The 22,819-nt window shown below is 39.3% G+C and overlaps 1 protein-coding gene across 12 annotated transcripts in view; it reads right to left on the bottom strand.

Moving 5' to 3' along the window:
- Nucleotides 1–22,819, bottom strand: part of LOC130906756 (membrane-associated guanylate kinase, WW and PDZ domain-containing protein 1-like) — a 183,678-nt gene that overhangs the window by 56,696 nt on the left and 104,163 nt on the right. For 4 of the 12 annotated variants that reach the window (XM_057821361.1, XM_057821420.1, XM_057821428.1 and 1 more), the window contains 10 exons: nt 16,465–16,584; nt 11,256–11,444; nt 8,833–9,100; nt 7,095–7,177; nt 6,718–6,756; nt 5,466–5,523; nt 5,230–5,339; nt 2,983–3,105; nt 2,700–2,885; nt 811–1,422 (listed from right to left, as the gene is read on the bottom strand). In XM_057821361.1, the coding sequence (XP_057677344.1) occupies nt 811–1,422; nt 2,700–2,885; nt 2,983–3,105; nt 5,230–5,339; nt 5,466–5,523; nt 6,718–6,756; nt 7,095–7,177; nt 8,833–9,100; nt 11,256–11,444; nt 16,465–16,584 (1,788 nt within the window). The remainder of the gene's footprint in view (nt 1–810; nt 1,423–2,699; nt 2,886–2,982; nt 3,106–5,229; nt 5,340–5,465; nt 5,524–6,717; nt 6,757–7,094; nt 7,178–8,832; nt 9,101–11,255; nt 11,445–16,464; nt 16,585–22,819) is intronic. The other 8 variants (XM_057821369.1, XM_057821444.1, XM_057821387.1 and 5 more) reach the window with 6 other exon arrangements.

The following is a 22,819-nucleotide window of genomic DNA, read 5'->3' on the forward strand; positions in this document are numbered from 1 at the left end:
CAAGCAATGCCAGGACGTTGTAAAAAGTGCCTTCAAGTTTGCAACAGCAGCCTCTTTGTCAGATGTAAAGGAAAAAACATCTAAAACTCCCAGGAGTGTAAATAAAAATTCGCCATCACTCCCCTTCATGATTTATCACAAAGTCCCGCCTTGTGTGCTGTGATTCGTCATTCGAAATTAGACCGGAGTGGAAATCCAACTGAAATCACACAAGCCAATAATGACTTGCCGTGTATCTTGTACATGGCGAAAGTCAGACTGGCTTGCCGGAAAATCACCGTAGTTAGTTAGCAAGTTAACGAAAAATCTACCTATTTTCAAAAGAACTTGCCTAACTATTTAGAATTGTGTCCCCAAGAAATAAAATGGCAGCAGTCCAATCCTCAGTGAGAGTTTCCTACATATTTACCTAAATACACCAACAACCTCATTTAATCCTAGTAAATAACTATATATTTTTTTTAAATCGTGGCAAAATGAAGCTCTTTTTATAGGTAAAAAACTGTGAACAATAAAGACTTTGGAAACAATGAAATTTACCGCGATTACCACATTACAGTTATAAGCAAGCAAAGCACTCTATGTGATTCTGCGTCACCAGTTACTCTCCCACTTCTTCCCACATTTATCTGTTCATCTAAGCCAATCGCCTCCTCACTACTCCTGCTTTCAACCCATGTACTCACACATTACGACTCACGCTCCTCAGTTTTTTTCCCTTCTACTTTCTCACTTTGCTCTTTCATTTGAGCCACCTTGTTCGCTCGTCATCAGATAAGACATAATGTGATATCACAAGGTCATACGTACCTCTTTGCACCAGCATTGTGACTTCACTTCCTCGGGGGCATTTGCTCAGCAGGTCCACCACCTGGTTGTGGCTCATGTTCTGGACATTTCTTTTGTTAACCTCCATCAGAATGTCTCCCTCCTTGAGGCCCCGGCAGCGTGGGTAGTCCACGATCTGCTTAACCCGCTGCCCACCGCCTGTCAGGCTATCTGCGATGGTGAAGCCAAATCCTTTGTCTCCCTTCTCCATGTGGATGGTGATGAGCTCGGGCTGGGTGGCTATAGATGAGGCCAGAGTGACCACATCGCTGGTGTAGCCGTGCAGGCTATTGGACATAACGTCGGCTGACGGGCTGTGCGCCCGCGGTTCTCTCTGTCCGTTGAGCGGTCCGCTCGGGTTGGAAGGTGAGTCGAAGGTTTCCTGCCCGTTGACGATAATGGGCTCTTTGTCTACGATGGCCACCGATGTGACCAGACTGGTGTTGGGGTCGTCGGGGTCAAATGGCAGCGGGTACCCACGGCATAAGGCCAAGTCCACCATAGAACCGATGGGGATGGATTGGAAGATCTTCACCACTTGAGCGTGTGTGTAACCCAGTACAATGGTGTCGTTCACACTGACGATGACATCACCTGCATTGTAACAAATGCATATTAAAGGAACATAAAGTAATATTCAATTTATAGCGTGATGGGACCAAGCCCTTCCAAAAGTAGCAACAATCTGTGGGTAACTGATAGTGCTAGGCGATATGGAAACAATTTATCACCATATCAGTATGCCACCATTTAGTATAATTTTCATTAGTTGACGAAAAAAAGTTATGAAAAGATGAAAACCTTGATAAATATGTTTTGTGTTTGCCAATAGTAGTGGCTACGTGTCCACTTGGCACTGAAACATGATCATTCACATTCTGCGAATCATCATAAAGACTGTGCTTGTGTTGCTTTTCATTCTATTTCACAACTCATCCCAGTTCAAATGGATTGGAATTCTATCATCATCAATGGCATCCGATGCGTAAACTGATTTATTTATGCACCATATGTTTGTGTTGTGTGTAGATTTATCACATGCCAAGTTTCCTGGTAAAGAGACATCTCGTGGCAGTTACGCATAATAGATTAAAGAAATTGCAATACTGTAGTGTTGACTACAGTGACGATAGTGAAGATAGAATTTATGACAATACATCATTTACTATCGTTTTTGGCATATCGCCCAGCACTAGTAATTGACGCCCAGGATGGCAGCAAAGCACTTAAAACGGAATGAATCTTACAAAAGGATTGTACTGTTTGGCATCTCCATTGTTTGAAATCTCCAAATAAGGGCTGAGCACAAAAGGCTTTACTCAATAGAAGCTATTCTAGCCTAATTGACATGAGCAAATAGATATGCCTACTTGCACTTTACACAAACTGCCTTTTAGCAGGAACAGATAATAATAGTTGGTTGGGAGATACTGGCAAATTGTGACAACAAAGGCCATTCAACGCTACATTAGGGGGGAGGAACAAAAACAAACTTTCACTTTACTCTTGTTCCCAGATAAATGTCATAAAAAATAATGCATGTTATGTCTGTAATATATATGTATATAGAATTATAACAAACTTATCACATCTCTGACTCGTCCTAATCAGAGAACTTGGTTTTGGGTAGCTGTCTTCTCACATGCAAATTACTCCCCCTCGCCCTCACCTTCCCCACCGTTCCATACGAAGATATACATTTTAAATTCAACCATTATGTTAAAAATTCTTCAGCAGAAACCCATCTGGCTCTTTGTTCCCTCTGCAGTCTTACTGGGGGAAAGGCACAACTAATGCTACTGAGTACTTGACAGCAGTTGGACTTGGGAAAGAAAACAGTGCCCTCTACGGATGGTAAACGTGTACTGCACCTGTCTCCATCTTGCCATCCACTGCTGCTGGTCCATCCAAAACCAGACTCTTGATCTGTAGGAACTCATCTGGCTCATCTCCTCCAACCACAGTAAAGCCAAACCCACGACGGCTCTTTTTCAGCTTGGTGTTGATAAAGGTTCCTTTAAGCTCTGCTGGGTTTCTAGTAAAGAATGGCTTCCCCCCTATGGAGTGTCGCAGAAAACAGCAGATTTAAATTGGATATAGTTAAAAACGAAATTTCAAACACTACACTACATGATAGTGAAACTAGGCATTTACGTTTGGCTCCCGTTGGGACCGCTGGTAGACTTGGTGGGACTTGAGGGTCCCTGTATGTCTCAAGGTGGTTGGGAACGTAGTTTACCAATGGTGCTGCCGCTGATGAGTGCTCCTCTATCCACTCTGTTGAGACAAACCCTCAGGTCAGTCCCCAAAGTTGTATTTCCGTAACAAACATGACAAAGACAAAAACCTTTAGTGCGTGCACTCAATTTGATACACAATGCACCTTCTTTTGAGATTCAACGCAATTCTGCTGAATGACCACTTTGGATTAATACAATTAAAAGGTCAATAAATTGAAAGACTGTTGTTTATCATATCTACTTTTCTAGCTCTTTTAGCTCAAAAAGGTGACCACAATTTAAGAAACATTGACTAAAGTACTTTGAACTTAGTGCAAGAGTGAGTGGTTGGTGGTGGTTAGAAGTGCCGATGGCGAAAATTGGCTTCCTGACTTTTGTCAATCTACCTCAGGGTAGCTGTAGCTACAACAGTGGCCAACCTAGTGTGGAGTTAATTATCAATTCGATGTAAAGCATCTTCGAGTGACAGGAAATCCAATGTCCTATATAAATCCAATGCATTCTATTCAATAACAATTCAAAAATAGTTGATAATACAACTCTTCTTCTGGATCTCAATAGTTATACACAGTGTTGGGCACGTTACTTTAAAAAAGTAATTCGTTTAGTTACTCACTACTTCTTCCAAAAAGTAATTGAGTAATTAACTGGATTATTCTATAGTAAAAGTAACTAGTTACCAGGGAAAGTAACTATTTCCGAAGTTGTTGTATATCAAAGAATTTGAAATTTCTGAGCAGTATTCGAGTCAGTTGAATAGAGAAGAACAGACAGTTGTGTTATAGAACCTTGTAATATTTATTGCATCTCACTTGCAACAGATTTATCTTACACTTGAAGTCCAAGAAAAATAAACAGATTTGAATTGCTTACCAGAGATGTCGACAAAATTACACAAATTACACTTTACATGCACGTTCTTTCCTTTAATTTCGACCAACTCGAAATAGTGTTTATATCTCCACCTCGTAAAGGACTAATTTTCCTCTGAATGCTCTGCCATCATATCCCTCTGCATCTGTTTTGTGTGTGTGTGTTTGCTGCACGCGCTGTTCCGGTTTGTGTGTGAAAACACCGGCTCTGAAGTTTGTTTAAAATAACAACAACAACAACAACAAAAAAAACAAAAACCTTTATTAACAACAAATACACGTGCGCTATTAGGCTTGAGCGTTTACGTCACAGAATGGGGGATCACGTGAGATTTGACAACAACACAGCCATATTGGAAGCAGGTCTGGCTCGCGGGACATGAACTTGCCAGTTCGATAATGAGACAAACTCGTTACTAAGGCGAAGAACAGATATGTGATCAAACTTAAGGATGTGAACAATGTTGACCCTTACGAGCAAGCTGAAGACAAATGGAGTAAAGAGCTCGACGGGCTTCCACAATTACGCGAAATGGACATTCTACTATATTTATTGTTTGGTGTATGTTACTAAACTCATCAGCGATTCCGAAATTACAAATTGCCACAAAGCTACGAACAGTTTTGCTGCGGATGGGTACAGGACCTGCACATTATGATCGTATCAAACGGGAACTCCATCGTTCTTTCAAAGGTAGGCTATGTGTGTTCACGATTTTCATTGCCATGAACCTGAACGCACCCCAAGTCTTGGATGACATATAAACAGAGCAGAGTGGACTCGCTACGGCTGGTAGTTTCTTCAATTTATCCAAAGTAAGTAACGCACCGCTTTTGACCGTCAGTAACGGTAACGGCGGAAAAAATAATTAGTTTGATTACCCCATCGTTATTCCCAACACTGGTTATACAGGTGTAAATAATGCTGTGTTATGCCAAAATCTGCATTAATCCAACATTGAGAATTAATACGAACGTGGAGCAAATGTGTGAAATATGCGAATGATTATCAAGATGGTTTAAAGCAAGAATCAACTTTTAATGTGAACGTAAATAGTAAATGTGAGACAAGTGGATTTGAATCACTCAAAACCACAACATGCAACACCAGGGCTTGGGATGGCTCTGTGTGAATAAATACATATGTTCAATAAATGACTCATTTGGCAGAGGGATGTATTGGAGATTTTAGCACCTAAACCCTGGTGAGCTGTGGACAATCAGATGGACGAGACAATCACAGGCATTAAAAAAAAGGAAAGAAAGAAAGAAATGGGCAGGAAACCAACCTCGAATGTACCGCTCACCTTCTGGAGGCTGCGGCTGCTGCTCCTGCAGGATTTTTCGACGCCGCGCCTCCACCACTGGGTTCTCATACTGGGTCTTCCTGTTTATATGACTGACACAGGAAGGAAGAAAGAAAGGTTAATTTGAGCTGACAGCTATCTAGTTCCGATGTGTAATAAACTGTATTTATAACACAAGAAAGCCATGCTGTGACGTGCCAACAAGGTGATTAACTTACTCCACGTAGTAAATTCCGTACACTGGGTCATCTATCCTCTCCCATCCTGGCGGCAGCTCTGAAATAAAGGAGACACTGCATAAAACACTGAACGACAATCAGCCACACTGAACCACTGTCACATCAAATCAGCAGATTGATGGTGAGAGGACATATGGATAATTTGTGTGAACAATTTTGCGTTATAACTCAGGCTGAGATGGCATTTAGTTAAAACCATGGCGCATAGCGTTCAAAAACCTTTGCAAAATAAATATATCATGACCTACTACTGGATACTGTCATAATCTATAAGTGTTGCACTGTAACTATTGCTTCAGGAATGGGTTTTCTTCTCTCTGTGTTTGATTAGTAAATTGTGATGGACTTTTTTCTTCTTTGCACAATGCAATATTTCATTTAGTAAATAAGGCTTTTAGGACAAAAATAACCAGAAAAAGACAGGATAGCTGTTTCAATTAATTTTATACTTGCAGATATACAATTAAAAAGAACAACTTAAGCTTAGAATTACATCTCAGGACAACATACTGCTACTTTGCCGTCCAATAAAAAGCAGGCCGTGTAAAGTATTGTCAGGTTCATCAAGTTGTTTTCTATTTTTAATCCCACCAAAAAAATAAAAATATAAACACTTAGACACCTGTTTTCCTGTCATAGTTCATGTATACAGATAATTTATAAAATGTGGATATAAAGTAGGTTTATTTTAGGATCAAGATGGGAAAAAAAATCGATCTCTGTGAGGGGCTGTGTCATATTTAATAGACTACATGAATACAGTATGTAGAGGTGAACTGACTAGTTCCTCAAAGAGTCCATTATTGTCCAATGAGTCTAAGGAACAACTAGTATGAATGTTTTGATTTAGCAGAATATTAAATGTTTTAAGGTCATCTTAACATTTGGCGATTGCTTATTTTAGGGTATCCTCGAGTAATTTAAGCAATATCCAAGAAAGAAATGAAAGACCAATATAATTGAAATTCGGACTTATGTGAACAATGTCTGCGGTAAAACACGTTTAACTCTTAGAATGTGTGTTTTATACATATTGGGGTGCATTTTGAAAATAGAGTGAAACGAGGACATTTGGCAGCGTGTATGTAAATAATCAGCATTTGAAAAATATTTTAATCCTAAAGTAAAATTTGTCAATTTTTCTCTCAAATAAGCCAAAAGTCTTTGCATAAAATCTTGGGAATGCATCCACTTCTGATTGCCATTATGATACAGAACAGCGATATCCTACCTAAATCACTCTCCAGGTCTTCCGTATGTATCCCCTCTTCTCCAAGGTGAAAGCAGGATGAAAAAGAAAACAGAATGAAGAACAGAAAAGGGATGGGAGTAGAAGAGATGTAGGTGGAAGGAATCCAGATTTTTAAAAAACATGAAAGACAAGAAAAATGGGAAAAGAGAAAACCCCTTAGAAAATCACTGCAATATCCAATCACAAGTGGTCTGCTACTTTCGTCTTTGCCACTTGATGGTGCAATGTCCCAACATAAACGTTATTCATCAGCTTCCTTGCACTTTGCAATTGACAAACTGTTTTCCAAACCAAATACATTAAAATCATTTGAAACTACTAAAAAATAAAGAACACTAGGTTCTATGTTAGCTTACCATCATCATCGCACTCATCCATAGGTCTGCAGGCTTTGTCTCGACACCGGGGATCCAACCAGGACGTGGTCTTTGTGTTGTGGCTAAAAGAACACAAAAAACAGCATCTTAACTAAAACATGTAACGTGTCATTAGCAATTTAAATTTGAACGAACGAAGTTTGTGCATTTGCTACACAAAGTATAAATAACAGAGCAACACTTCAATGTTAGTTTGCACATTTGCTACACAAAGTATAAATAACAGAGCAACACTTCAATGTTCGAAGGAAACAAAGTGATAGGAAAAATAAATGACCAGCTCTTTTAAACTCCATATAAGGCACTCATTGAATTTTTTGGCTGCCATTGACGGCTCTAGACGCCCAACCCATTTTGACTTGATTAGGCTCGCAGCTAATGACTGCCACTTCTACTCAAAATGGATTGGAAATCAAGTGCTGTCAAAGGTACTGAAAAATGAGAAATCACAGCCAGTCCTCCGAGTTTAAATGAATTGGACGTCTATCGTTGTGATTTGTTGGCATCGAGTTATTATTTTTTTTTTTTTTAGGCATCGAGTTAAATACTATGAAAAAAACAGTGTTATTGTGACATACCCAGAGTGTATTCCTGTTTTTATTTTATTTCAGTTTCCACTAACATTTTATTAATATATAATTGTATGTGTTGTGTTTGGGTCGTGTAGGTCACATTTCCATACCAAATGTTAGTATGACCTACATGAACCCAAAATGTGATGTCAATATCCCTTGATACCAGGTTCTCATAGGGTTTTATTTTAATTACAAAAAAAAAAAAAAAGATTTCCACACTTGCGGTGTGGTCTCCTTTTGGAGATCCACAAATGCAAGCATTAAAAGGAAAGTTGGGAGGGATCAGCGTTTCCCCCAGAAAACTTGCAAAGCCTGGTGGTAGGGAATTCCACCATGTTTTTGCAAAAAAGAAAATTATAAATGAAGGTGTTTTTTTTTTTTTTACTCTATTGTGTGATAATATAAGCCATTTATTAACAATACTTAAATAACTTAAAATGCGGTACAGTCTTGAAATAGTTTTAACAAACAAACAAACAAAAATACAATGCAATTCAGTGCAATGGCAGAAAGCTGGTGCAGGTTTGTCCACACCTATATCATAAGATTTGGAAATTGCAGTTGTAAACCTATCAACAGACGCAATTAAAATGCAGTTAAAAAAGGAATACATTTTACACTTTCTTTTACGGCACTGTTTCAGCCTGGCTGGGAGACAAGAAAATTCTGGTTGCCCGTCAGGTTAATAGAGCAGTGGAGCAAATCTTGAGCGACAAAAGTACAGACCCCACCTTTATCATGTGCACCCCATCAGAAAGAATCTTTATATTATTATAAGAATATTGTATGATAATAATAATAATAATGATAATAGTGATAATAATAAAAAGTGCTGGCAGATATTTTATCAATACCTGTACAATTTTAGCCAATCAAATGAGAGTATCCCACTTTGCCCACCCTCTTGACATCAGTAATCAATGCAACTGTACAGAAGATATTCACGGTTTTCATTTTTAGATACTTTGAGAAATCCTCTTTCACAAGAAAGTCATTTATCCTAAGTGTCGTCTGTCCCTTTAACTCCATCAGTGCCAATGGCAAGGAAAGACATTTAAGAAGGAGGACATGCAGACCCAGGAATGACAGGGCAGGATGATCGTACTATAAATGTGTGAGCTCTTTAACGGTGTGCCACATACTCTATGAAGTAAAGTTCTCCATTCTCAGTGTATGCCATCTCCCAGTTTTCCGGCAACGGCCCCAGTGCATCTTCCGGGGAGACCTGCGGCTCAGCCAAGGTCTGCTGTCCGCTGTCTGCTGTGGATATGGCCGCATTGTTCAGACCACAGGAAGGAGCGTTGTCACGTGCGAGGTACGGCCTGAGGATGCCACCACGGCTCTCATCCTGGTCGCTAGGGTTACCTGCGCACAACAAAGGAGAGGGGAAGAGACTACGCACTAAGGAACCTGGGTAACAAAACAAGCACAACAAGGAAAAACAACATAGAAGAAAAAAAAGACAGTTTATGTCTCACTTAAAACAGAAAACAAAAGCTGTATATCAAGCAAAATCACACCCTAATCGAGCCCCTTCTCATTTATATTATACTGAAAGGACCTCAGGAATATGCAAATTTGTTTTCACTAACAGTCTGTCTAAAACTGTTTTTGACCCCAACGCTCTCATTTCTCCACCCTTAAGCCTCATTCTCCATAAGCTAGCTTTCCCAGCCCCTGCCCCCACTCATTTTGCAGCTCTGGTCCAGCAGAGTGCCACCACTTCTTCCGAGTTCCTTTCAGACCTGATCAAATGTGAATCCAACATTTTGGCAGCCTGGAAAGTGGACACAAGGAAAGCACACACACGATATGAAGGGAGGTGGGAAAGACTCATAGAATCACACTACAGCCTAGATTTTTAAAGAAACTGATGGGGACAATAAAATGTGTTTTTCTCTTAGTAGAGTGAAAATTAATTGGTAGATTTAACTAAACATTCTCACAGAAATAGCTCAAGGTGACTCACAACTAAGCTGATTCCATTACTACGACAGTGCATAACTGCCTAATACTATCAGTTGTGCAGCAGTAAAATTGTTACAATTTCAAAAATCATAGTGAAGCTGCGTCAGATTCTCACCTACCCCTTCCCCGTTGAAAAATGTAATTGACACCATTCCTGTCAATGGCAAGGAACGAGTTACATGAGGGTTAAAAATTTTGAAAACCAAGCCTTTTTTCCACTTTCGAGCGCCATGGGTTTGTTTGCTAATGTTAAAGCGCACTGCTGAAAAATGTACCGTATTTTCGGACTAGAAGTCGCAGTTTTTTTGTTGTTGTTTTTGTTTGGATGGGGGTGCGACTTATACCCTGGAGCGACTTATGTGTGAAATTATTAACACCATATTATATCATTTCACATGTTATTTTGGTGTTTTGGAGTGACACTGATGGTTTGGTAAACTTGTTAGCATGTTCTATATGCTATAGTTATCTTAATAACTCTTAATAGCTATGTTATGTTAACATACCGGCCACGTTCGCATTTCGTTCTTCATGCATCATGTAACATTATGATACTTTATAGTTATTCAGCATGTTGTTCTTTATTGTATTTTTATTTTAAATTGCCTTTCAAGATGACATATCTGTTCTTTGTGTTGGATTTTATCAAGTAAATTTCCCCCTAAAATGCGACTTTTACTCAGGTGCGACTTATATGTTTTTTTCCCCCTCTTCATTCGCATTTTGGGGCTGGTGCGACTTATACTCTGGTGCGACTTATAGTCCGACAAATACGGTACTGTATGCTATTTTCTTGAATTTTCTTCTTGCTACATGCCCCTTCTTTTTTGGAGTTGTGAAAATATGTTCTTTGATATTACGAATACGATGGAGATTCCACTAAACAAGAATTGTCTCATTAGCAGAAGGTGTCAAATCCTCGCTTAGAAATTAAAATAATATCAGAGCTGTTCTAAGAAAGACACATTTTTAAGGTGTAGGAATAGCTAGCTAGCTAGGTAACACCACGCTGGATTAGAAATCGATGAGTTAATAATAACTGAGTATCGAAGTAATTAACCGCTAATGTGAACAAAAGCTCTCAAGTTCTTAGAGGTCATTTATGTCAGAAGCCTGAGTGCATCATTTATGCAATTTTAGCCAACACTAAAAATGTTCTTGTTTTTCCATCATAGATAACCTTGGAGTTGTACCGCAATTTCATTGTATATGCAATATATAATAACAAAATATTTCCTATAATCTCTACTCTTGTGTTCTGCACAATAAAGAAAGCTATGCTTATCTTTCCAAAAGTTATCAATATTGTGAAAAATGCGATTGAATGAGATCTCTCCCCTCCTTGCAGGCAGATGGCAGTGTTTGGAAGCTTGTGCATAAAGAAAACAGCCCAACAAAGACATGATGTAACCACCAGACATGGAAGATCACAGGCACACACATCATAGCCCTCCAAGTGTGTCCCCGATCTCAATCATATACTTTTCAAGTTTTCATACGCACACACTCTGATTAAGTACAGAGAAGATGACCCACACTCAGAAGTAGAGGAAAAAAATGTGACAGTGAGGCAGGAAACGCACTGTGATGCTCTCACCTGTGAAAGTGTTGTTCATTTCCGAGGCCTGGTCGTCATCGTCGTCGTCAGCAGGCACTACTCGGACGCTTTGCATGTCATTGTAGGACTTTGTGCGCTTCGGGGTGGACTGCTGGGAGCCAGCATCGCTGAGAATCACTGTCCCAATGATGGGCTGCCTCGGCGGCTTGGGGGTCCCATAATAGTTACCTTGGCAACAAGGAGGACATTAGCATGCTTGAGAGGGAGAAGGAGAAAGTGATCGCAAGCTGGGGCTCACAAACAGACAATAAAAAGCTTCCCGAACATTTCAAAGAGTTTTCCCAGATTTGTATTATACAAGCTACGATGGACTCAACATTTTATCTTTTGTCTTTGCTCTAACTAGGGAAAACGATAAATGATTTCTTTCAGGGTCACAATTATTGATGGTCATCTTATCAGGCATGAAGCTAAGCTAATTAGAGCCAATGAAAACATTGTGATAATGCCAGAACTAAGACGGCAATTAGTATGTTACGTTTGATTATTTTTCTATCTAGGTTATGCATTGGATAATGATTTTCATTTGCCATGCTGACCTGGTAATAGGCAGCAGAGGAAAACGAAGCAAATAAAAGTGCAGCCAACACTGTAGCCTGTATAGTTAGATAATTCATTACATTACATAGCAGTAGTGGTGAGTAAAAGTTTTAAGAGCATGGAATTCTGATCAAGGCTCATGGAAGGCCACTTCAGAAAAGTCCAGTGTTGTGCTCACAGTCACTTTAGAATTCCTTGATAATCTTGAGGTTTCAATGTACACGAACATATTTAACAAACAGAACATACTAACTGTGGCTTCTCTAAGGCTACGTTCATGCTACATGTCTTAATGCACGAATCCGATTTTTTCGTGTTTTTCCGACTCGAGTGAGGCATTAACTTGACGGTCTGAACGTGACAAGTCGCATAGAACGGGACCATTTCAAATCCGATCTGGGTCACTTTCGTATGTGGTCTAAATCCGATCTGGGCCACATTTTTCCAGACTGTCGCGGCGGTCTGTACTGTCCAGTCCCGCAAATCGGATTTCATGCAGCAATTACGTCATCAAATAGTGAGAGAGTCGTTACCGTAGCGATGCACCTGTGCGTTATTAGCGCCTAGCTTGCAGTGAACACGGCTTTTGAGGAAGAGCTGAGCTTGACAACAGTCATAAAAAATAAAAATGGGTTGAGGATAAGCCTGAGAATGCTCAGTTTTCTCTCTGTTCCAAGTGAGCAATATTTCAACATTGCCTCCACGGCCGAGAGTCGGGACAAACTGCCCGTATGTGTGTGTGACGTGCACGGACAGTGCGTCCATGCTATCGATCCATATAAACTTTGAAAATTTGCCTAAACGGGGATTATTTATGTCTGTTATTTGTGTCCACCTTTTGAAAAGCAAAATATGATATCCCTGGAATGACGGATGACGTCTGTCATTTGTTTTGATGGTTCTGCGCATGCGGGTCTTCTTGCTTAGCGGGTGTCGGACTGCGAATTAGTGCGCATGCGTAATACTTGAACGGTCTCAATGGATAAAGGCAGTCTGAACGGGCACGCCAAAAAAACGGATATGACAAAAAATCAGATTCGTGCATTAAGACCTGTAGTATGAACGTAGCCTAAGTTATACAGTGGGGACACTTGTATTGTTACACATCATTTCTGCTTCTGTGAACATAAGAGTGCCTTGCCATAAAGCTCCTGCTTTGATCACTCGTACTATATGGCCTTTCTCTCAGTAACTTCAGCTTGCCAATTTGCACTGAAGATAATTCTAGTCAAGTTTGTTTTTAATAATTTTCTTTCAACAGTGAAGTCCTCATGCTCGTCTCCAGTGATTTGATTTGAACTGATTCTGATTAAAGGCAACAGAATCATTGTCAGACTATGTTTAATTTTCAGTAAGTTTTCCCCGTTTTTCGTGAATTAGCAGTTATTCGTTGGATGAATTCAGTCAGTCAGTGAATAGACCATAAATATAAATTGTTTTGTGCTTTCTATGTGAGACATTTCCATTGAGTTTAGTAAAGTAAAACTGTGTTCACATTTTGTGCTAACTTAACAAGGATAACTGGCAGCAGCGCCAAAAAATTAACATTAGAAAGTAGAAACTAAGGCTGCAACAACTAATCGATGAAGTTGTTTAATAAAATAGTTGCTTACTAATATGCAAATTGATTTTTGGCGGCAGCTATGAGCAGTCCCGTTTGGGTCCATGTTTGTGAGGAATGGCTGCCCACGCGCCGGTGATTAGAGCAAGAGAGAGAGTTCACTGCTGCTGTGTGTTGCTGAATCAATAATATTATGAAGTGTCGAGAGTTAGATTGTCTTTTGTGTTGTTAGCTCCTCTGTGCCTCCTTCAGAGATGAGTAAATGAAGCCAATTGTATTGTTTGTATTCTTTGTTGATGAGACGTTACTACTTAGCTAGGAACGCTAAGCTAGTTAGCGAGTAGGCTAATTAGTGTTTCAAGTGTCCGTTTGTGTTGTGTTTCGGAGAAGCATATTAGCACTTGAGTTATTGTTAAAGTTATCTCACTTTTTTGTAGAGAAATCACACACATAAACCCCTTCTTCAGGTTTCTTTTTTTTTATACGAGAGTGTGCGTTGAACTTAGATTTGGATTGTATTTATGAACAACTGTTTGATTAAAAAAAAAAAAAAAAAAAAAAAAAAAAACTGCTTCATGACATTCTGGTCTGCCTCCTCCTCATTTGATTTTGTTGTTTAGTTTATTTAAAGAAAATAAATGAATCATTGACACAATATCACATTTTGCCCACAAAAAAAAAAAGTCAATCGGTAGCACTTTTTTTTATTTGAATGAACAGCACTTTTGCCTGATTTGTGTACTGAGATTTTAATCTTTTATACTCAGAACCTCAAATTAAATTTAAGACTATAAAGACCTAGTTAAGACATTTTCAACAACAACAAAAAACAATACCTATTTTACAGCCATATCGACAAAGATTAATTTATTTCTCGAAAGTGGAAATGTGGAATGGGTGCAGGATGTAAGAATGTAGTGTATTGAATAGGCTACTCATGCGGCACCACCACAGCGCAGACACAAACCACAGGCCAAGTAGAGGCATTCTCGTTAGCATTAGCATTTAGCGTGGTGTTTTAGCGTCGAGTTTTATCTCGGGCAACCACAACACCTCTGCTTACATGGTTGCTGTGGACCAAAACAATGTGCGTGGATCCACTCTCGCAAATCCACTAGCAATCGTAGCTGGGCTGGGATGCAGGGGGGCTGCAGCACTAGCAGCTCGCTGGCTAGTGTTAGATGCTGTCGCTTCACTTGCATTAGCAGCTTGTTGGCTGGCTTTAGCTTCTGTCTCTTCAGGCTTGTGAGTAACTGGCTGTCTTATACAAGCAGATTGACAAACACCGGCAATGGAGGGAATTTGTTTCTTTTTTCTCATGGAGGTTACCCTTGGACGATTTAGCATGGGACTAGTGCTTTCATGCCCATTGTACCCAACGGAATCTTTGTTTTGCATATGATGATAAAAGCCTCTAACACATTGCTATCCACTGGTTTGAGCCAAAGGCAAAAGGATTGTTTACTCAAACACGCTTTGTTGAATTTACATTTTCCATCTCTCTAATATGAAATGTATGGCGAGGTGTTTAAAAAAAAAAATCTATATTGTGTAGAGCATGACATTTTGTCGGGACTCCCGTCGTGACATGGAATTCACGCGGGAATAAAGCGGGACAAGCTGCCTTGCGTTCTCAATGATTGGCTCCACCGCCCCGTTTTATTTACAATATTTAGGCTACGTTATTTAGTTAAAATGACAAATGACACTTTTGGCACTTTTGTTGAGAAATGAGACATAGAGAAATTACACACATCATAAATTTTAAGACTCATATAAAAATTCAATACTTTTTCAAGACTTTTTAACGTAATATTTCCAAATTCATAAATTAAATGCTTCTAAAACTTTTTAAGACTGCGCGGGAACCCTGCTTTATTAAAAATAACAAGTTTTATGTAATTAAAAAAGTACAATTGTAGACTTTAGTACAGTTTAGCAGGAAACTGTAATAAAATATTATTGAAGGAAATCCATTCATCCATTTTGTCTTCATTGTTACTTATAACATGCCTAAAACAACTTTTAAAATGTGACGGTAATTGCAAAAAAAGTGACATTTATCCAATCAATCGTTTAATTAACCGTCCAATTAATCGATTATTAAAATAATTGGTAGTTGCAGCCCTAGTACAAACATTGCAACTATACCGCTGCTTTATAAACCAATTCAATGTATGCTATTGTTTAAGAATAATATAAATATCATTGTCACTGACAGTGTCAGAGTTACCAAAACAGTAAATTTATTGTGGAATTAATATATTTCTGAAGGCGTCTGTAAAAACTCAGCATCATTATTTGCATAACGAGACAGTTGTTTTCTGTCACAGACTGGGATTATTTAAATTGTTTTTTAAACATTAATGGCAGTGAGTTAACTCTCATTTTCAAGTTAGATGAATCGTATTTCACAGATCTGAGATTGACAAAAGTTCAACAAAAAAATAATGATACTTTATTGGCGACTTAATCCTGTAAACCAGCTACAAAAGGCAGTATTTCTTTTTTGACCTGTGAAAAATATTAAACTCAAGATTTAAAAATGTAAAAATGGGTAGCCCAAACACCACAGTAACGACACTTTTTATATCAGGTATGAATGAAAGCAGTCTTCCTGAGTTTGCTGGTCACAGGCTCCCGTGGACAGGTTTGTGACATTGTCTGTGTGAAAGGGAGAAACGTGCCAACACAGAATTGCGGACTGCTGCCAAGCAGATTAGTGTCGTAACATTCTCTACCAGTCCTACAAACACACTATTACAAAGCCTTCCGCAGAGACAAACACTTACTTGCATATACCCACGCACACATCTCCCCACATGCGCTGCATTTATACATGCACACAGGTTTGTGTAAGTATGAGATTTGGAGCATGCGAAAACACGGTCCTAATCAGAGTGAGATGGGCAGATGTGACATGACCCCAGTTCTGCAATCATGTCTAATCTGAATCAACTGTCCAATTTTACAGCCCACCTGCATGTAAGGAACATTCATTTGGATTATTGTTATGATCATTCTTACTGTGATGAATAAGAACACCTGCCCAAGTCACAGAATGTCAGTCATCATTACTGTGCTCACCCTCATACGTTCCAATTTCAAGCAGTGTGCCACTCTCTTCAAGTTCTAGGAAATCTTCCACTGACAGGAAGTTGTAATCTACGCCTTGCACCTCTCCGTCTCGGGGGGCGCGAGTTGTACCTGAGGACAATGAAAGAAAGTTAGTGAGGGGTTCTGATGATAAAAGTTTAAGAAAAGGGAATATGGCATTTGACTTTTTAATAGGCTCCTATTGCAGGAAATGCAAGTTTGGCTCATAGTATCAAGGGAAATGTCAGCCTGCTGAACCAGCTGATCACATAAAAATTACTTCAAGCAACGAGTACATCATAATCTTGTTTTACAGTAGAGACATTTCCAATGGCGTACCGCACGCAGGCTATTTTTAGACTGTGACGTCGCATCGTAAAGTGGAAGTAAAGCCGAAGTGGGACATTATAGACCCGCCCTCACATACACTCTACGTAATTTGTGCTACTTTTCGCCGGTAATCTTTCAAAAACGAACATGCCGATCGCGCATTGCTTTTTTGGAACTTGTAGAAACGACTCTAGACATTACGACACATAAAGGATGTTTTCTTCTTACGTTTCCGGAAACCAAAAACTCGGGAGGAAAAAATGTGAAGACCGAATCAACTTGCGCGGACTTTAACACCAGCTCGGTGAATCCATTCACATTTCATATGCAGTAAACATGTTGAGTTGGCATGGTCTTTCAGAGGACAAAGAGGTAAGCCATTTTTATGTTTTTAACCTATTCTTTTAGCGTAACGTTGTGCTGTACTGCTTCTGTCTGACAACGATTGACCTGAAAAGAATTACAATGGTATCTGACTGCCACTGTTACCGTTTCTATTATATATACTGTATATATAAACAACTTTAGTAAGGGGGAAGTGCAAATATATTATAGAATTAAGATGTGTTATCAATGAAAAAATTAAAAGTGTTCGTTGGCTGTCACTGAGTAGCATTTGCGATCGCTACACAAAGCTAACTAAATTACCCCCAAGAACGGTAAGAGACGTAGGACAACCAGAGAATATATAAGAAAGACAGGGCTGATGGTAAAGGATAGCTTGTTTAAACAGGAGAATGTCATTGTCAGTCGCGTCGATAAAAAAGCTAAAGCTATGCTTAGGTCGGCTCGTTTTTTTCGTCTTTTTCAGCCTTCGACACTCAAGCCATCTCTTTAACTGAAAATTTTTATGTTCTTCCACATCTTTGCCAGTAAATCATCATTTTCGGAGAGAATTGGTAGGTTTAGCTCTGTAAACATCTCCTTCGTACACGATTTTCATTCATTTCCTATTAGGGACAAACGGTGGCTTGTCCCTACTTAGCAACAGTAGCTAATATCATGAATATTAATGAGCGGAAGTGACGTGTTGCTTGCGGTACGCCATTGGTGAGTCTGGAATTTAAGATTACCCAGCGAGACTGGTGGTTCTGAGTGTAAGCGGATTGTTCATGATATGACTCTGGCACTGTTATGAAGTATAGCATGATAAAAGCTCTTCTGTGTGACCTAACAAAGTCTAAGACACAGGTGTGAAACTCCAGCCTGCCATGGCACTGCCATTTGGTGTGGCCCTCAAAAGTCAATCATGTTGTTTGAATTCAGGTTTCGTCCTAAAATAAAATGTAAATACAATTTATTTTTAGATTACTGTAGCCTTCGATCTTTCATTGGAAACTACAGAAATTGAGAATTTTTACCTTCCCATTAATTAAAAATAGAATTATTAATGCTCAGTAAATATTACGAGAATATTTACATTTTTCCCCTTTGTTGTTTCTTTCTAAAAGAAACTGAAATACACTAAAAGGAAAAAAAAACAAGGAAAAAATATTTCCTGTTTTTTTCCTTTTTTAAATTAAAAAATAACAAAATTGAAATATATATATATTAAATAGAGAATTACTGTTTTGAAATTAAAATATGTAAACTACAGAATTGGTTGCAGCCAATTGCACGGCACAAGAAAACGAACAACCTTTCACACACACACACTCATAGCCAGGAACAATTTGGAGTGTTAAATCAGCCTACAATGCACGTTTGAAACCCACACAGGTATGGGGAGAACATGCAAACGCCACACAGGACGGCCAGAGCCCGGGATTGAACCCTTGATCTTAGAACTATGAGGCGGATGTGCTAATCACTCTTCCACCATGCCGCTTTAAAAGATGAATTGCCGATCAAAATAGTTGTCAATTAGTGGTGACAGCAGAAGCTGGCAGACAAAAATAGTCAAACAAAGGAAACGATAACAATAATGTCGCCTTCGACAAAGATGAGTTTGACATACCCAGACTAAGATATGTGAGGAATCAATTCCGGTAAGATATGTGAGGAATCAATTTGGAAATAAAGTCAGTGTATTGGTGTCTTGAGATTTGAGTAAGTTTGCAACTCAAAACTTTCCTCATTGAAACCAATGGGAAAGCCATTAATGTGTTCTAGCGCCCTCTAAAAAAACAATAGAATCTGCTTTTAGACCACCCGGAGGGAGGGTTCCGGAGCTCACTTACTTTGTTCTTACTTAGTGAAAATACTAACAAAATTGGTATTCCTTCAGTATTCTTGGACAGACCTGAATGAAATTTAGTAGGTATATTCTAGGGATGTATAGGAATCGATCATTGTAGCTGATTTTTAATTTATTGTCTCAGGGCTGATTAATTAATCGTTAACTAAGATCCGAATTAGCCAGTAGATGTTATGCTCACTCATTGGGTGTGCTTAGCATGTCTCTGGGCTGATGGGCTTTACCCTTTCACTCAAGCTCCCAGCCATTTTAACCGGAGCAACCCCCTTCGCTCCCGGCCGTTTTGACTGGATTTTGACTGATTATGCACGGCCCACAGAAAATTGTGTTCTATTGCTATATAAACAAGGAACCCACCAAAAGAAAGATTAGACTCTCTTAGCAGGAAAAAAAAAGTTAGTTCATATCTTTTTCCATTCTTTAGACATCAGCATTAGAAAATAGCTTAGTTTGAGCAATTTTCCTATTTCTGATGAAAAAACAGAGAAATTGAGCTTTTTGTAAAAGCATACATTTCAAACATAAATTTGACTTTAACACAGCTATTTTTTGCTTTTGTGACATCCCAAACATCTGAATAATGTTTTCCTTCTACAAAATAATATAAACCAGGGGTCCCCAACCTTTTTTGCACCACGGACCGGTGTGATTTGGGTCTTGTTTTTCACAGACTGATGTTTTGACAAATTTTGCAACCCATCAAAAACTGCAACTATGTGGTTCTGCGCATGCACGTAACATTAAGAATGGCCGCGGATGCAGTGATTCCAAAGTAAACACTACAAACTTTCTTTAAAGGAAGGAATATTAACTTATGTTTGATCGTGGATGGACAAAAGTTCTCCTCAGACCTATCCTGCCATGTTAGCTGCACACCGCTAGCTCACTGTTAACGCCTTCGCCGTGTCGTTTAGCATTAATTAAGAAGCCCGCTTCACAAAGATACGATGTTGGAAATTATAGCAAGGTTTTCAGTGTTCTGTCAGGGTATTCCGGAATGACTTTGTCTCAAATGTACGTTTAAGGTCGCCGTCATTTGCGATCTCTACAAGCTGATCCTCCTGTTGCACAGACATACTCGAATCACTCAGTTTATTCACAAACGGGTCACGAATCCACTCCTTCGCAGTTCGTGGGTCTTCAAGGTTATAGGCTCATCTTCTGACTCGTCAGGTGCCCTTTTTTCGCCGTAAAAAAATCTCTCCAAAGACGTCTGTTTTCCTGTCATTTTCGCTAGTGTGGGGGAACAAATGTGCTGCGCCCGGGGCTTAGTCATACGTTATTATGAAGGACATGCGCACATAGATATATTATATATACAAAACAAGATGTACTGCTTGCAGTCCAATCAATGGATTTCTATGACGACGTTCTAATCTATACTGTAGTGTTATATCTAGAGTAGACAGGGATATTGATGCGTTAAGCAGAGGCACAGGCCAAAGTTAATTCGGCCAGAATGCGGTCGTTAATAAAATATTATTTCTGTGCGGCCCGGTAGCAAATGCGCCACGGACCTGTACCCGTCCGCAGCCCGGCGGATGGGGACCCCTGATATAAACAACAAGACAAATAGAGCTTATGAAATCTCTTTGAAATGTCTCATCAAGATATATTTTTTGGAATCTTTTGTAGTGACCACTACCTCATAACAGAATTGACCTAGGGAACTTGTGTGGGGCATGTTGTGTTCCTGGGGGGGGGGGGGGGGGGGGGGGGGTTAATTTAGCCGTGCGCGTTTCCGGCTGAGTCACGAGACACTAGACAGTCACAAGAGATACGAACGGCCGAACACGGCAACGCGAACTCTACTCAAAGAGCAACACAGACTCAACAACATCATCCGCTATAGAGCAGGGCGGTAAACCGAAAATTTACCGTTACCGAAATTCTTCACGATGACCGACCTAATTTTGACCATGTCGGTAAATTCGGTAATTTAATAAAAGAAGAAAATATAGTCTTTTCATCCCGCTTTGACTCTGTGTTGTTCGGCTATGTTCATTCCCCTTTAAGAAAGCAGACAGTGTGCTTACGTTGGGAGTCACATGGTTTTCAGGAAGCCAATCAAACAGAAGCCAGGTAGGCTAACGCTAGCTGCTAACGCTAGCGGCTAACGCTACAAGTAAATGGGATGAAGTCGGGCTTAAGTTAGCTTCGCCAAATTTTCACCCGACATTAAGTAAACTCTTGACGGGTTCCAGATAGGGATGGAAAAACCGAGGCTTTCTGAAACAATGAACCACTTTTAAGACAATTGCCCTAAATTGAATCACTGTTTGACACACTGCAAGAGCCCGATCTACTGGATAAATAGTGCACGTTTCTTTTTAAAAGTAAAGTTGACAAATTGCCTCAGCATTACATATCTTCAATAGAATTAAGTGGATGTCGTCTATTTCAACCAGGAGATCATGTCGTCATTAAGTGTGATTTACACAATTAAAGTTGACCTCTTTAAGCCTGTGTCATTGCTTTTGTCTGTGAAGATGTGTTCAAAGCAGTATTTGTAATACACGACAGTACTAGTCTTGTAAGTGGCTCGTCCTAGATGACAGGGAGTAACTATGTATTGTTTTATTTTTTGTAAAAATTACAGTACAGTAAGCACAGTGTTTGGGAACACGTCTTAAAACATTTTATTTTTCGTCAGCTTTTAATGTGCAGTGACAGTTTATGACCTCGTCTTTTATTTATTTTATTTTATGTGTTTGTTTTATCTTTCAAAGTTGACTTATTTTGCTGTGTTTTGCTATGTAAAGCACTTTGGTCTCCTTGGCGGATTTTTAAATGTGCTATACAAATAAAGTTGATTGATTGATTGATTGAGGAATATTATTTATTGCATACTGTAAGGATTTCCAAAATCATAAGATGTAAATAATTGAGCCGAATAAAAGAAAGGAAAGGTTTGTGAAACATTTTATTTTTTAATTAAGTATAATTTCTGGGGGCCGGGTGGATGTGTCGTATTTGTATCTATTCTAAATATCTAAACGTATGCCACTATCTAGTGTATAACAATGCGGAATGAATTTTATGAAATTCAAGTGATGATATTTTTCAAGTCATACAAGCTGTTATAAATGTTCACACAAGAATTCTTATTGTTTACAAGATTTTTTAAATACTTAATGTTTAGACTGCATGTGCAATTGTTAAATTGAAAGCTGGTAAATAAATTTAACGAGAAACTGTTATTAATTTGTATTCCATGCATTGATTCAAATTTTCAAATTATATAAGTTTGCTTGGGCGAATTTATCGTCATTTATCGTTATCGAGGTAAATCTGCTCAATTTATCGTGATACGTACTTAAGGCCATATCGCCCAGCCCTAATCCGCTACGCTGGTGATCCCGATCATTCTGCTCGGTCGTCCAACGCCTGGCAACCCGGACGTCCACCTGATTGTTCTGCTCGGTCGTCCCCCACCTGGCATCCTGGACATCCTCCTGGTCGTCGTACTTGGTCATTCATCACCTGGCATCCCGGACGTCCTCCTGATCGTCTCCTGATCGATTTTCCTTGCCGACATGGAGGGTCTAAGGATGGGGGATGCCCAGGACTTAAACTTTATTTATTCGTCTTTGTTGCTTCATTTGCTGTTTCTGATTGTGTATCATATTGCCTCTGCAAAGCCCTTTGAGACAACCTTGTTGTGATTTAGGGCTGTACAAATAAAACTGAATTGAATTGAATTGAATCGTCCAACTCGGACTTCCCACACCTGGCATCCTGGACATTCTCCTGATCATCCATTTGGTCGTCTTCCACCAGCGCCCTGGCCGTGCAACCCGACCGTTCGTTCCACGGGTT

This window comes from Corythoichthys intestinalis, chromosome 2 (assembly GCF_030265065.1).
Source record: "Corythoichthys intestinalis isolate RoL2023-P3 chromosome 2, ASM3026506v1, whole genome shotgun sequence".
Lineage (NCBI taxonomy): Eukaryota > Metazoa > Chordata > Actinopteri > Syngnathiformes > Syngnathidae > Corythoichthys > Corythoichthys intestinalis.